This window comes from Saccopteryx leptura, chromosome 4, assembly GCF_036850995.1.
Source record: "Saccopteryx leptura isolate mSacLep1 chromosome 4, mSacLep1_pri_phased_curated, whole genome shotgun sequence".
NCBI lineage: Eukaryota > Metazoa > Chordata > Mammalia > Chiroptera > Emballonuridae > Saccopteryx > Saccopteryx leptura.
Window position 1 is genome coordinate 49425732 of NC_089506.1, and position 15974 is coordinate 49441705.

A 15974-nucleotide genomic window follows, 5' to 3' on the forward strand; every position below is an offset into this window, starting at 1 on the left:
TAAAAATAAAGTTTGTGAGCTTATGAAATTATGTTGCTCAAAATCTCAATAGCATCTTGCTGGACAATTACCCCATCACCTCTTCTTGACTACTCTAATACCAAAACAGAGGTAGATCTGGTTTGCGAATACATTTACTTTACCTAGTTAAGTTTTCATTGTATGATATAACAATGTTTTACTTAATAAAAACTATTTCAGAAGTTAAAAACTCAAACATCCCAACAGGATGGCCTTTCAACAAATTGAAAAATTTCAACAGTGTCTTGCTTCAAGTATTATTCTATCCAAATTTAAAAAAAAAACTAGTTCTAGAATGTTCTATCGCATTTACCCATCAATTATTTAAATCTCTATTTCCCTCTCATAGAATCTTTTGCACTGAGAATTATCTTGGTGACCACTTAGTTCAATGGCTTTTATTTTATAGACTGTGGGGGTTGAGGGAGGCCCAAAGAATTGCTCTTCTGTTTGGCAAGGGTTCTTTACAGAGTCAGCATTTTAGCGCTAGGAAGAACCCAATAAGCTATTAAATGTTATAATACCATTGAGAGGCTAAAACCACTTGGTCATTTTGAGGAACTCTTAAAATAAAAGGGCCTCTGAAGTCACAGAGCTACATATTCCTACCAAATGATTCAATACTCTACACCATCTTTCAAAGGAGTTGTCCAGTTTATGCAAGTACCTAAATAAGAGGCAACCTACTCCATATTTTCATGATCCTAACATTTGGGAACTAAACTCATATTTTGATTTGAAAGCTATCTCCAGTAGCTTTGTCTTATTAGCTTTCCTTCTATTCTCTGGAGTTAGGAAAATTGACATATACAACCTAAACCCTTTCCTATGAGACATCTTCCAAATGCATGAAAATAATGACCGTATCCCTGTCAAGCCTAGACAGTCTCAGTTTATTCAATCATTTCTCCTAGGACCTAGGATCCAGAATCCTCACCACTCCAGGCACACTCTAAGTCATCTATGCCTTTTGTAAAACACAGCACCCAGAGCTGACTGGAAATGGTCAGATCAGTCCTGGGTAAGCGTAAATACCTCCTTTGTTTCGAGCACTAGATTTCTGTTAATTCAGCCTACCAATAAATTCCATTTTGATAGCCATATTACACTGTTGACTTAAACAGTCAATTAAAACTAAGGTGAACAGCATAGATCTCCTTCATTTTGTGCACAAGAGGCTCAGTTTTAACTGCAAACGCTCCCTTCAACCTTCCCCTTGTCACTCATGTGTCCATGTAGTCACTGGTTCAGAAAAGTTAAACTCCTAACTAAAAACATCAACAATCCTTGTATATATGCAAAAGATTATCTTTCTCCCACTCACCACAAAAACTTTTATTTCTTTCTTACAAGCTGTTTAGCAAACTATCCCCTATATCAAGTTTCCAGGTAAACAAATCTGTCAAAGTTGACATTTTTCCCCCTTAAAAACTCATACTTAAAGACAAACTATAAATATAAAATCATCAGTAACTATGACTCATTTATTTTTCTGGTTAAGGTTTACTGCTTCTCTTTCACATAATTTTTTAAAACTTAAATATTTATAGAAAAATTTATAAAGTTCCATAGAGATCAGCAATTCATAAAATCCAAGGGGTTTTTGGATAACTATTTTAAAAAAATCACTAACAGAAAATTTTCACTTCCCATTTTTTTTAAAAAAAAGTGTACATGCATACATGAGGCTAACTGATCATTACGTTACTATGCTCAGTCCCAGCGTGACAGAAAAAAAAGTCACCACGATAAAAGGATGTCTGCATAATCTTTCGTGGAACAACATGCCATGGTTAACCTACTTCAGTTCGCTCAAATCCTGACTGCTACTGCACAGAAGCCTGAACAAGTCACTGAGAGGTAAGTACTTAATATTTTGCTTTTTCAACAAAGTCTTTTGAGTTAAGAAACACTTTGAAAGCCTACTTAAGGTATAAAAGAAAGGGAAAGAATGTATTCAATAACAAACCATAAAGATGTCTAAGAAAAGTGGTCTAATCAGCTACTATTAAGCTGGTGAAAGCAATGGTTCATGCCATAAACATCTTTGCTAAAAAATAAGCTTACTTTATATTTATGTGTGAACTCACAATTACAAAAAATAGTATCAAGTATATATCAGCAAATAATGCCAATACTTCAGGATACTTTAGTATTAAGGGAAAGGAATAAAATTATTTTAAGACTTAAATATATTGTATATATAACAAGTTATTCAGCACAATTTAAAAAAGGAGTTGTAACATTTTACTATTTGACTATATATCTATATACAAAAAGTCTTTTCTATACTTCTATTGTTTCTATATTTTTTAAAGCTTTTGGTATAAATTGGTGTTTTTGGTTTATAAAAACATTTTACTAATTTACCCTCTAAGTAGTGACAGTTTGGGCTTCACTGTTTCTCAGCCAACCTGAGTTTAACTCTAAATATAGACTATTAATCTGATAAGTAAAAACAAAAAGAATATTTCTGTTGTTTGCTTTATATGCATCTGATGATCAGTAAGGTTAAACATGTCTATATTTTTTTCTAGAACTTCTATGTGTTGAAAAAAGCAAATCACAAAACAAATTATATGCAGTGTTTTGCCAATAGTTATGTCCAGGTTGGGAATAAAGGTAACAGAAACTTTTGACAAAATATATAAAAGCTGTGAGGAAACTTACTCTAAAGGAAGATGCATTTTTTTAATTGTCTGAGGGGTGTCACTCTAAGTGCAATACTGTGTAGTGTTAAGAGCCTCAACTCTGGAGTCAGGCTCAAACCTGGGCTCTGTGTAGCCTTGGACAAGTTACGGAATATCTCTGGCATCAGTTGTTTCATTTGTATGGAGAGTAATAATACTGCCAACTCCTTATAACACTGGTTCTCACACTAACTGCTTAGAAATTGTCTGCTAACACTGTTTTCCCCTCCCTCTGTCTATTAAACTGCCAAAGGATGAATTCAACAGGCAAAGTTTCCTTGTGCTATCATTTCTCTGAGAATTATTTGTTGAACTTATTTTCAGATCTTTATTGAATACTTTACATACAGACTGAGTGAATGTATGGTTATAAATTTACTGTCTGGACTCTGTATTTGCTAGTATTATTACAGTGTATGCTTTCCCTCAGGGATTTAATTGTACTTTTTGGACTCAACACTGCAGAACACACCACTCTACAAAGCATCTTCACTCACATGATCACCTAACAAGTGGTGGTGGTGGTAATTCCTTTTATAAATTACTTTCAACTGGCTTCCCAGAGCTTGTCAGTAATAACATGACTAGTCATTTAATGGAATAAATATTAGCTCAGGTCACTATATGACTCATTCATTTATGTATTCTATAAGCATTTACTAGGTACCTATTATAAGAGAGTTCTGAAATAATCTATAGGATAAAAATGTTATATAAGATAAAGCCATCATCCTTTAAGAAGTTTATACTTAAAAGAAGAGCATACACCCAGTAAAGTTTACAAGTGACCCTTTCTTCCTGCTGCAGTCAGGGCCTGCTGGAGCTGTTACACAGCCTGAGGGTGCAGTACATGCTCAGGATGAGTAGCGTCCTCCTGTCTATACATTGATAGTTTCTCAGTTCCCCAAGAAGTCTGTAAAGTATAGGGCTTCAACCTAAGACAAGATATATATATATGAAAACTGAAGCACTAACAAAGATTCTTGTGGTATCTTAAAAGGCCACAGAAAAGAATAAAAATATTTTGTTAAATATCTGCAAATACCCAGAAAGTACAATAAAAATAAATTAATAACATAAAAGGTATCTTGGGGACCCATCATTTTCTTTCAATGGAAATTCCAGTCCAAATGGCTTTACAGAAATAATGCTAAAAATACTAAAATCTAAAATCATTTATAAAACCTTTACTTACTTTAAAATATGCTACAAATTCATAAATTCCTTTATTTAAATCAACATGTTTCCATTTCCTCCCCCTTCCCATCTCCCTAGGCCTACTCTTCTCTCTTGTGCAGAGAAGTATGAGCTTGTATGTGTTAAAGTTTTCAGATGCCTTCTGATTTGTTTTCTACCAAAAACATCAGATAATGTTGGAAATAGGAGCTAGGAAGAGAATGTATTGCACTGAATGTGATTACCAGAGCCAAACTGCCTGCTTTAAATCCTGACACTTAACAACTACATCTTCAGGCAAATCATGAAAGGGCACTGTGCCTCAGTTTCATCATTCAGACTGATTTGTGCAAGTTTTATGAGGATTCACTCAGGGCAGTGCCTGGCACAGTCTGGAAGGCCGGGACTTTGCTATTCTTTAATGGGGATTTATTAAGCATTGATTATGGATCAGCTGCAGATACACAAAATTAACAATACAGTCCCCTTTCATAGGACTTCACCAGCTAGTAGAAAACAGAGAGAGAAAAATCAACAATACTGATGGTATCACAAGGCATAATGCCCCAACAAAGACACGCCACATTGCCTTTCTGTGGGTGCTGGTAAGGAACAGGAGAAAATAACATCAGAGAAGCTTCCAGAAGCAGCTGATTTTGAACTAAGTCTTGAAGGAAAGTGGGAGCTAAGAATTCATGACAGAGGAGAGGAGGCATCAAGACAGGAAGGGCAGCAGAAACGCACAGAGCAGCGAGAATAGAGGGCATCCAAAGAATGTAAGTGGTTCAGTGTGGCTGGAGCCAGGACACTGCAGGAGGGAAGATGGCCAGAGACCAGCTGAAGAGAGAAGTGGAGCCCAATCAGGAAGGACAGGGTGTGTCACAATAGGGAGCTTCTGGTGTATCTGGGTTTCAATGGGCACCATTAGAAGTGCATCGCCAGAACTGCTGTAGTGATTCCACCAGAAGTAAGGCTAGCCTGAAATGAAAGCAGGCAGAGGTGGTGGGAGTAAGACACAACATAACTGCCAGGGGCAGAGGTCAGCAGGCCAAAGGCACAAGAAATGCGGACTGGCTAGAAAGGTTGTGTGAAGGAGGACACAGAGTGCTGGCTGCCTTCATGATCCCTGACTTGGCACCTGTACTGAGGGAGGACGGTAAACAACCTAATTCTGTTTATCCATAAAATAAGGATATTTAATGTTTCTAATTTCCATGAGATAACAGAGACAAAACCCAAAAGTTGACATTCCCGAGAACTTTAAGAAAAAAAGGATACATATAAATATTATTTCTGGAAACAATTTAGACTCAGAGGATATAGATTATATAGACTCAGGTCTTCATTATGAAGAGCTTCTTGATATCATGCAGTTAGTTATCCTGCATAGAGGTCAAGTCACACCACAAGGAAACACAATATTTGTCCTCCTTACACTGAATTGAGTTTTATAGTGGGATTCTTTTTTCTTATAGTTCCTAAATATTATGCCATAGACTTCAAGTCCTCAGTGTTACTACATCCTCTGTCTTCATCTTTGACAACTTTCATGGCATCTTAGTCAGTACTGAAGTTACTAAAAGCCACACAAGGGATAAACAATCAGTGAAAGGTGAAAGAAAAGTAGCTGGAATACGTAAACCCCTCAATGTACAAGTGGGTGTTTAACCAAATAATTTAAATGTCAGGCACCTTTCACTTTCCCATCAATTCTAATGTGCATGCCTACCTACAGAAGCTGAAATTGGTCTTGATTAAGTTCCCACTGAGTTCAGGACACTGTAGAGGCACAAAGAAACTGCAGACCGGCAAACACTGGCTTTCTGTCTTGAAACCAGTCTCCATGCATTGTACTGTTAGTGACCCTCTGCAGTCCTACTGAGAGGTAGGCTGAACCAGACTATGTCGTGGGGTGGCAGTCACATTTCCACAAGCCAGAGAAAGTGAGCTCCCCAGAGAGACAGGGAAGTGAGGTCCCCTCAGACAGACTGACCAGGGACAACTCTCCCTTGAATGTAAACACTCTGGCAAGTGTGAGGTTTCATTCTGAGCAAGTGCAGGCAGTGCTAGTGTGCCACCTTTCTGAACAATATTCCTTACATTCTTTCAAACAATGAATCTTGGACAGAGTCTTAGCTCTTAATTTAGGACTCAAGGCGGGTTAGAAACAAAAAATCATCTCAATAGTGTACAAAGATTTGTTTAACTAGGTAAAGCACTGAGTAGCAGCACTATGAAATAGACAATCTGACCTTGCCAATGAGGTGAAGAAGAGCTGTGCCTGTGCTGGTCACAGCCTGTCTGTGCCTCGGGTTTCTTTCCCACAATCAGGAATTAATGTTTCCTACCTGCCTATTTTATAGGCAAAAGGCACATACAACCCCTCAGGTGATAGTTGCTTAGTCTACTAAAAAGAAGATGAAATCACTGATTGGGTGCTAGACCCCAGTGGACTGAATTCCAATGTCCCTGTTTATTCAGCTTCAAAAACAAGGAGGCTTCTACAAGTTATTATCAAATACTTAAAAACTATGTAACTGGAAGAAGAATCAATGATTTCTTTCTTCTATGAAGTATGCTAGTCTTCAAGGACACTAAGCAGCATCAGCCTTCAGTCCTGTTACATCTGTGCTGCTCTATTTCCTCGGTAGACAGAATCCTAGTTATTTCCATCAACTAACCAAGCCTTTGTCTGCCCCCCTTCAATTTGATTGTTTCTCACCCCAGAAAAATTTCCTCAATCTTGTATCTAAAATAGCCAAAGGATAGTCTATCAACAAAAATCACAGAAAGAATTGGATCAAACCTAATCATTTCACCATATTATACATATCCACATTTTTGTGGCTCTTATGGTTGTTTTTGAAAGTGTGCTCCTGAACTTCCTCTCTGGGGCATGCCACTGTGGACACTCTGAGTCAGATCATCTCAATGTCTAAACCCTCTCGAGCAGACTTCATCTTATAGAGAAGTCACCTCCTATTAATTATCCTTTCAGCATTACCTGACCCATTCAATTCACTGTGAAGGCCTGAATTTAAAAAAAATCAGTAGGAGTTCAATCCCTTTTCATAAGAGAATAATTCATAAGAGAATTCTTAAGAGAATAAATATTGAGATAAAGGTGACTTTTCAGGAATCTTAAAAGAAAAACTAAAAGCTGGTATTCTAGCCCTTACTAAACTTTGAATATAGTGAAGCTTTATTCTGTTTTTTTCACAAATAAAAGCAGAGAAAATAATTTCTAAGCAAGTAAATTGGGATTGCAGAAGGATTATATATATATATATAACAGGATATATCTATATATATCCTGTAAAAAATCATAAAAGAAAGGCTCCAAGTTGGTGTCCGGGGTAAATATTTCCATGGAGCACAAATTATATTAGAGCTTAGACAATTTTCTGAACTACTAATAAATGAGTTTTGGGGGACCTTTTGTTTTTTCCTTTCTGTGGCTAGAAGGAAATTTGTCAATTCATGTCAACATGTCCGGTTATACAAAAACGAGACGCTAGTGTCTTAAGAAACATTACCTGCTCTATGCACAATGAACTCAATTCTTGGGAAAACATGCACAGGTCCACTTCCAAAAATATAAGTAAAAATACTTTGGAGGACATTTCACTGTGGAGTAACTTGCTATTCTACACACATTAGAATAACAGTAAAGTTGAAAGAATTAATAGTGCATTACAGAGACAACACTGAGACAGTCTCCTTTGCTTATTAACAGAAATGAGAAGAGAACTGGCATAGGTGTTTGCCTGAGAAGCTGCCAGGTAGTTCAATTTCAGGAGGAAAAGAAGTTCCTCTGGTGGAGCCTCCACAAGGACCCCGCCGGGTTACTAGCTGTGCCTTCAGGGCAGAGCTGTAGTCCTTATTTATGTCCCTCGGGGCACTGGGCATTCAGAATAGTTTAGGGACCACACATATCTTTGCACTAGAAAACATTACGAGGAAATTATAGTTCTTACACATACAAGTATAATAAGGAAAAAATATTTAGAGCAAACATGTCTTTTGTGTTTTTCTCCTTGCAATAAAATGACAAGCCATAGCATTTTCAAGGACAATTCAGTGCATCTATCCTAAATAACATGTCAGAAGCTGTTGCCTAATAGTTATGAAAATGTGAAATACTTAAAATATATTCCAAAGTAAATAAGTTACAGAAAGGAAAGAAGGAAGTTAGATATGATTAAAAGAGGAATTTGCACTCCAAAGGCAGACAGAGGAGCACTGTAAAAAGCAGAACCCCGGCATGTGTGAGAGGAAGCCAGGGTGGAGAAGACTGAGGTAACGCCTCATACAGATAACAGCACAATCCGAGTATCACACATGCATCCTGCAGCTTCAGGCCCTCGGATAGTAAAGATACCATTTCTGTATTTCCAGAACCTAGCATATGGAGGCACTAAAACAATCACTGCTGAATAAAAGAATAGAGGAAGTCAAGGCTCAGGAAAGTAATTCTGAATTCTAAGATGATTAAAGGAAGGTATAAAATACTATCTCTGAGGGAAGAGGGTAATAAATTGGGATTGACCAATTTAAGAATGAGATAACAACAAATATGTGAAAGGATTTTTCTTTTTTTCTGTCAGTCTGGAAAAGATAAACTTGACCAACACTACAGAATTAATAATAGGGAGAGAAATAAGCAAGAACTTAAGTAATAAACCAGAGCTGTGGGCTGATGGAATCAGCCTCCGATGGGTTACAAATACCCAAATAAATATATTTCAAAACAGCCTAGATTTTCTTTACCTAAGATCATTTCTGAGCCAGGATATTTGCATGACCAAGTGCAAGTGCCTTTCTTTGACACAGGACTAGTGTGGGTAGTAAGAGGCCCCTCAACAGTCTTCCCTTCAGGGTTCTGTAATCCAGTGTCCACAGATCGGGCTTCCCATCTGGGAAGGCACCTCACGTGGAAGTGGGAATCCCGTGGTCCTTAGGAAGAATCGTTCCCCTGCTCTGGAGAAGCTGCCACATTGTGCCCAGGCTATTTATAGATAAAGCTAGTGCTGAATTAAATTTTTTTTTCCTCAGACAAAAATACGTATTTACTTATTTACTTATTTCAGTCAATGTTCAGTTAAAACAGTGGGGCAGGCATGATGCAGTATATAGATGGTGTTATACTGAGGGGTACACTTGAAACCTGTATACTTTGGCAAACCAAGCCAACCCAATAAATTAAAAAATAAAAATTTAAAATGTTAGACCATATAAATAAAATTTAAAAATTCCTTATACAAAATTATGTTTTTGCATATACATCCATGCAAAGGTAGGGCTGTGTGTGTGTGTGTACACGGTTGCTTTTCCTCCCCCAAAAGCAGTTTGTTATGTAATCTGTTTGCTTACTTAACATTCATTATTCCCTGTCAAGAAATAGGCATCTACATTGCCATTATCAATGGCTACATAGAATTCGACTATATGGTTATACCATCATATATTTAACCAATCCCCTCATGATGGATATTTAATTAGATTGTAGATTTTCACCTTGATAATTAACACGGTGTTAAACATGCTTTAACTTGAAATGTTCTGAAACCACTGCCATTTCTGGCTCTACTGGACGCTGCACTTTATTCAGCGAAGAGGCACATTCAGTGAAGTAATGGCATATTCTTCTCTGATTCTTTAATTAGTGGTAACTTTCCTGAGCTCTACAATAATAATTATTCACATGCAGGATTACCAGACTCCAGTGTATTTTTCCCTATTATGTATTCTAAAAGCATTTCCCATGAACCTGCTTGGAAATACTTCTCAAAATAAAAGGTATCTGTTGAGCCTGACCAGGCGGTGGCGCAGTGGATAGAGCGTCGAACTGGGATGCAGAGGACCCAGGTTCGAGACCCTGAGGTCTCCAGCTTGGGCGTGGGCTCATCTGGTTTGAGCAAAGCTCACCAGCTTGGACCCAAGGTTGCTGGCTCAAGCAAGGGGTTACTCGCTCTGCTGTAGCCCCATGGTCAAGGCACATATGAGAAAGCAATCAATGAACAACTAAGGTGTCGCAACGAAAAACTAATGATTGATGCTTCTCATCTCTCTTCATTCCTGTCTCTCTGTCCCTATCTATCCCTCTCTCTATCTGTAAAAAAAATAAATAAATAAACATGGAAATGTCTTATATAACAGTTTTTTTTAAAAAGGTATCTGTTGAGATTTTCAGAAAAAAAAAATCTTTTTCCATAGAAAGTAGAAAAAGAAGCTCTTGGTATAGTTTCTAAGCTGCAGCCTCTGCCTTGAATAGTCACACCCTCACGGCTCAGCTCAGTTCTTGAAAAGTCACTTCGCCCATGAACCGGACAAAGTCTTTTCCTACATTTATTCCACAATTGCAATTCCCATGATTTCCTTTTCAAGAATCATTTCACATTTTTCTGGGTAAAATACAAAGTCTATATTGTTTTTGGTTGGTTTTATTTTCTATTTCTGCAATTGTTTTTATTTGTGTTTACCTTCTTTGGGCATATTATTCAATTCTTTTATAGCTTCTTGAGCTATATGTTTAACTGATCTAGTTCAATCTTTTTTAAAATAAATGCATTCAAGGCTTTGCATCCATCTTCAGTTAACTCATTAGTCACATTCCTCAGTTTTGGCATGAAGCGTTTTTATTATTCAGTTCTAAGCACTTCAAAATTTGCATTGTCATTCCCTAGCCCAATGCATTCTTTAGAAATATATTTTTTAGATTCCAGATTACCTTCTTAGTGTTAATATATAATTTAGTTGCACTGTAGTCACAGGAAATGTGACTGCCAGATGATTTTCTGCAAGTTCTGAGATATCTCTGACAACCTCATAACATAGTCAAATTTGCAAATGGCCATGTGCCTTCAACACAAAGTCTGTTAGCTTTCAAGTCATGTGGGTAAATCTAAGTCTTTAATCTCTTTTTTATCTGGCATATTCTAATAAAAATGTGTTAAAATCTCCCATTGTGATTGTGGATTTGCCAATTTCTCCTTTAAATTCTGTCAGATATTTTTTGTTATATACACTATCATGATTATTTGTACGTTCTTTGTAAACTATTCTTTTAACTTTTGTAGTGACCTTTATCCCTATTAATATTAGATATGCTTGAATCCTATTTTTTCTGATGTTTATATTGCTTTCCATACTGTTTGGTATTTGCCTGGAATGTGTTCTCCTAAGCCTTTATTTTCAACCTTTCTAAATCACTTTGACTTATGTTTCTTCTAAGTAGCATAGAGCTAGATTTTTAAAAATCCAAACTGATCGTCTCTTTCAACAGGGAAGTGTAATCAATCCATTTAAATTTTCTGTGACACATTCTTACCCTCTTATTTTGTTTTTTATTTACCATCCTCATTCTTCCATATTCCTCCATAATCTCCTTTTCTGTCTTCTCATGATTAATAAGTTCTACTTCCATTTTTGTTGCCTTTTAGTTTAGATCATATTTCCATATTCGAATGATTATCAACAATGTATGTAACGACACACATATAACATTAGTGCAACCCTCTGGTAACCTCATTATCTGGTAGCATCACTGTATTAAGACTGTTAAAACTAGTTTAGTAGAGATTCAATTCGTTTAATACAGCAGTCAGAGAAGCAGATTTGCAGTTGGTGCCTGGATATGGCTAAACAGAGTCCTCTTCCTTTAACATACAGTTCCATCATCACCAGCTAGAGTGAAAATTTCCCTTAATTTTGGTGACTTTCAAATGAGATTCATGCACATAGTTCTATCAGAAAATGTTTCATCTAAAAATAACTGCACAGAGTTTATTCTTTGCTCTTCCTTAGTTTTATCAAAGTTCAGCCTTATATATGGAGTTTTATTGCAGGAGTTTTCTACGCTTTCCTTTTTTAAAAACTTGAGTGAGCAGAGGGGAGATAGAGAGACAGACTCCTGCATGTGACCCAACTGGAATTCACCTGGCGAACCCTGTCTGGGGCCCATGATTTACCCATCTTGGGCCAATGCTAGCAACCAAGCTATTTTTAGTGCCTGAGGTAGAGGCTCCATGGAGCCATCCTCAGCACCCAGGGCCAACACACTTGAATCAATCGACCCATGGCTGCAGGAGGAGAAAAGAGAGATGGAGGGAGGTATAGAGAAGCAGATGGCCACTTCTCCTGTGTGCCCTGACTGGGAATTGAACTTGAGGATTTTTCTACTTTTCACTGTAGAACTTGAAATTTTATCCTAACATTGTAACAAGAAAAAAGTTGAAAATAATCCAAATGTTCATCAAGAAAATAGCTAAGCAAATTAAACTGTAGAATACCTATCAAATGTCCACATAAGATCTATACATGTCAGATATTTCACTGGTCCATGAACATGTTAAGTGAATAAAGCAGTATAAAAAATATCACATGTGTGATGCTTCCTACTATCTGTAAATGAAAGAACATATACTACATGCATTAGTGGGGTACCTGAGGAATGACACAGTTTAAAATTAACTTGAAATTTTTCCCTTGAAGCAACTTAAGTTTTTTCTTTCTCTTCTTTTTTGTCATTTTTCTTGTGGTTATCATAGTCATCTTCATTATCATCTTTATTTTTTTTTAAGAAAACTTAAAAGTTCCTAACAAAGCCTTACCTTGTTTCTCATACTTTTTAGATTAACACAAATCAGATCACCGTGGTAAGTTCATATTTCACTACATAAATGTGTGACTGATTTCATTTCCTGGCAGTGATATGCATTTGGGAAAAAAAAAAAAGTCTGACCGAAATTCAGTTTAAAAGCAAAGTTTTATGCCCATCTGAAATGTGAGGTGCTTTACATGATTTTCTTAGTCAGGCAATGATTCAAAAAAGGAAGGGTAAAGTTCTGCCTAAAAAGTTAATGTATTCCCTTTTGTCACAAAAATGTCCTATTTAGATGGTTCTAGTCCCTTTAACAGGGCTTTGCCAAAATCACCAAATTGTGGGAGTAAAAACATGAATCTTATTCTGTTCTTCCTGTTATATATAACCATATTACAGATCTTAGATTTTTAAAAATTGTATGAATCTTTAAAATTTTTACATTAGATATATAAAAGGTAGTTTACATTACTTAGAGTTAAATCTGGTTGTTTTTTTGTTTGTTTGTTTTTTTAGAGAAAGAGATAGAGTCAGAGAGAGGGATAGATAGGGACAGACAGATAGGAACGGAGAGAGATGAGAAGCATCAATCACTAGTTGTTCATTGCGACACCTTAGTTGTTCATTGATTGCTTTCTCATATGTGCCTTGACCAGGGGGCTACAGCAGACCGAGTAACCCCTTACCGGAGCCAGCGACCGTGGGTCCAAGCTGGTGAGCTTTGCTCAAACCAGATGAACCCGCACTCAAGCTGGCAACCTCGGGGTCTCGAACCTGGGTCCTCCACATCCCAGTCCAACACTTTATCCACTGTGCCACTGCCTGGTCAGGCAAGTTAAATCTGTTTTTAATTAGACTTATCCTTCTTGTTTTTTTTCTAGAGACCTTGAACACAGCTGATGGATACAAAAATGGACAATTTTACTTCAACCTCTACAGCTCCTCAGGAAAATGACTGTGATCTCTATGTACACCATGGCACAGCCAGGATAGTAATGCCTCTGCATTACAGCATTGTCTTCATAATTGGGCTTGTAGGAAACTTGTTAGCTTTGGTCGTCATTGTTCAAAACAGGAAGAAAATCAACTCTACCACCTTATATTCAACAAATCTAGTAATTTCTGATATACTTTTTACCACTGCCTTGCCTACACGGATAGCCTACTACGCACTGGGCTTTGACTGGAGAATTGGCGAGGCATTCTGTAGGATAACAGCTCTCGTGTTTTACGTCAATACATACGCAGGGGTGAACTTCATGACCTGCCTGAGCATTGACCGGTTCTTTGCTGTGGTACATCCTCTGCGATACAACAAGATGAAAAGAATTGAACATGCAAAAGGCATTTGCATATTTGTCTGGATTCTAGTATTTGCTCAAACACTGCCACTACTCATAAAATCTATGTCAAAGAAGGATAATGAAAGGAATACGTGTATGGAATATCCAAACTTTGAAGAAACAAAATTTCTTCCCTGGATTCTGCTTGGTGCATGTTTCATAGGATATGTGCTTCCGCTCATAATTATTCTCATCTGCTATTCTCAAATCTGTTGCAAACTCTTTAAAACTGCTAAACAAAACCCACTAGCCGAGAAATCCGGTGTAAACAAAAAGGCTCTCAACACAATTATTTTGATAATTGTTGTGTTTATTCTCTGTTTCACACCTTACCATGTAGCAATTATTCAGCACATGATTAAGAAGCTTCGTTTTCCTGATCTCATGGAATGTAGCCAAAGACAATCATTCCAGATTTCTCTGCACTTTACAGTATGCCTGATGAACTTTAACTGCTGCATGGACCCTTTTATATATTTCTTTGCATGTAAAGGGTATAAGAGAAAGGTTATGAAGATGCTGAAACGTCAAGTCAGTGTATCAATTTCCAGTGCTGTGAAGTCAGCCCCCGAAGAAAACTCACGTGAAATGACAGAAACTCAAATGATGATACATTCCAAGTCTTTAAATGGAAAATAGAAAGGAATTAAATCTTAGGTTTAACACAAAGTAAACTGTACGATAAACTTTTCAGGGCTTTTCTTGTAAAGCAAAATGATTTATTTGCCTTCCAATTAGAATTCTCTTAAATTCCTTTCATTGGGCACAATTTCTCACTTCCAGCTTCACAGTAAACTGATAAATATGTATTTTTTATACTCAAGAGAACAACATCAAGCAAAGGTCTAATTTGTAAATGAAATGTTATACCAAAAGGGAGGCTATTTTAATAATTCAGTATAAAAGGAAAAGTTTTGTGTTAATGAAAAATTTAATCATTAACATTTCCTGCCAAAAATTTGGCAAAAGAAAAGACTTATGATTGTATATTGCCAGTGTAAAAATGTTAATACTGTAACATATTTCTTTTTTGATAACGTATTTCTTCAGTACATTTTTTTTTTTACTCAATAACATAAGCTTTATGTTTTGTTGAATCATAAAATTTTGTTTCAAAAAACTCTTTTGGAATAAACAACAGGATTCTACAAAATTATGAGTATGTCCTTCAATGCTCACTGTCAACTATCAGCAGAAGTTACAAGGAGACTATAATTTAGTAGCAGATAGATTTGGAAATGACAGTACATGATGATGGGACGAGACAATGAAAGTACTGGGCTTTTCCTCCAAACACCCAACATCATATTTAAGGGCCACTGCTTAGGAATGTGTAGGTACCTACTGGGAAGAGGGTCCACTTGCTAAATTCTTCTTGGGAATAAAATATATACAAATATACTTGGTTTTTCTTGGGTCTCTAGGGGATTATTATTATTATTATTATCATTCATAGGTTGGTAGTACCCTGTACCTTTCAATGGTTTAGGTAATCAGAAAGGGTAGAAAAGATGAGCAGCAGGTGGTATTTTCTGGGCAGCTGTTTGCCTTTTATGATAGGGAGTAAAATGCAAAATTATAAACTTAAGATTTCCCAGAATTCTTTATAACATTATATATTTGCTCAAATGAGTACCTTAGTATGAGTAATATGACCTTTGCAAGTGTAGTCACCCTGACTGCTAGCTCAAATTTGTTTTCCTTAATCCTGAAATACCCATACAGTATTTATTGTATAATAGCAATGATACCAATTTTGATAGCAGAATATAAAGAAATAAAATGCTGTATCATGAGTCATACTTTAAATTTTTATTGGCTTTGTATCTTGGAAATATTTTCTTTTAAATTCTTATCTTACTCATTTTCAACTTTTATCCTGTGAGAAAATGAATCTTAATGATTGATTCAACACTATTTACTGATTACTTTCAGCTTTGTATTGCATTAACTTCACAAAGGGCTGCTTGGCTTTAAATTCACTGACAAAAACAGGCACAGATCTTTGAAACACCCTAAGGAGACAAGTGAGACGACATGATGGAAGTCAGAATCTTAGGACCTTTCCTTCATCTATAAACCTTCCCAGGTGAAGGAGAAGAAAGAGCAAAAAAGAGAAACATCATGAAAGCTACTAAATGA

At 36.5% G+C, this 15974-nt stretch overlaps 2 protein-coding genes across 2 annotated transcripts in view; one reads left to right on the forward strand and one right to left on the reverse strand.

Moving 5' to 3' along the window:
- Positions 1 to 15974, reverse strand: part of UBAC2 (UBA domain containing 2) — a 242298-nt gene that overhangs the window by 102700 nt on the left and 123624 nt on the right. The gene's annotated exons all lie outside the window — the stretch shown is intronic.
- LOC136404377 (G-protein coupled receptor 183) lies at positions 1761 to 15628 on the forward strand. The gene is made up of 2 exons (XM_066383696.1): positions 1761 to 1881; positions 13371 to 15628. Exon 2 carries the CDS (start codon positions 13389 to 13391, stop codon positions 14469 to 14471), a length of 1083 nt encoding a protein of 360 aa, XP_066239793.1. The 5' UTR covers positions 1761 to 1881; positions 13371 to 13388; the 3' UTR covers positions 14472 to 15628.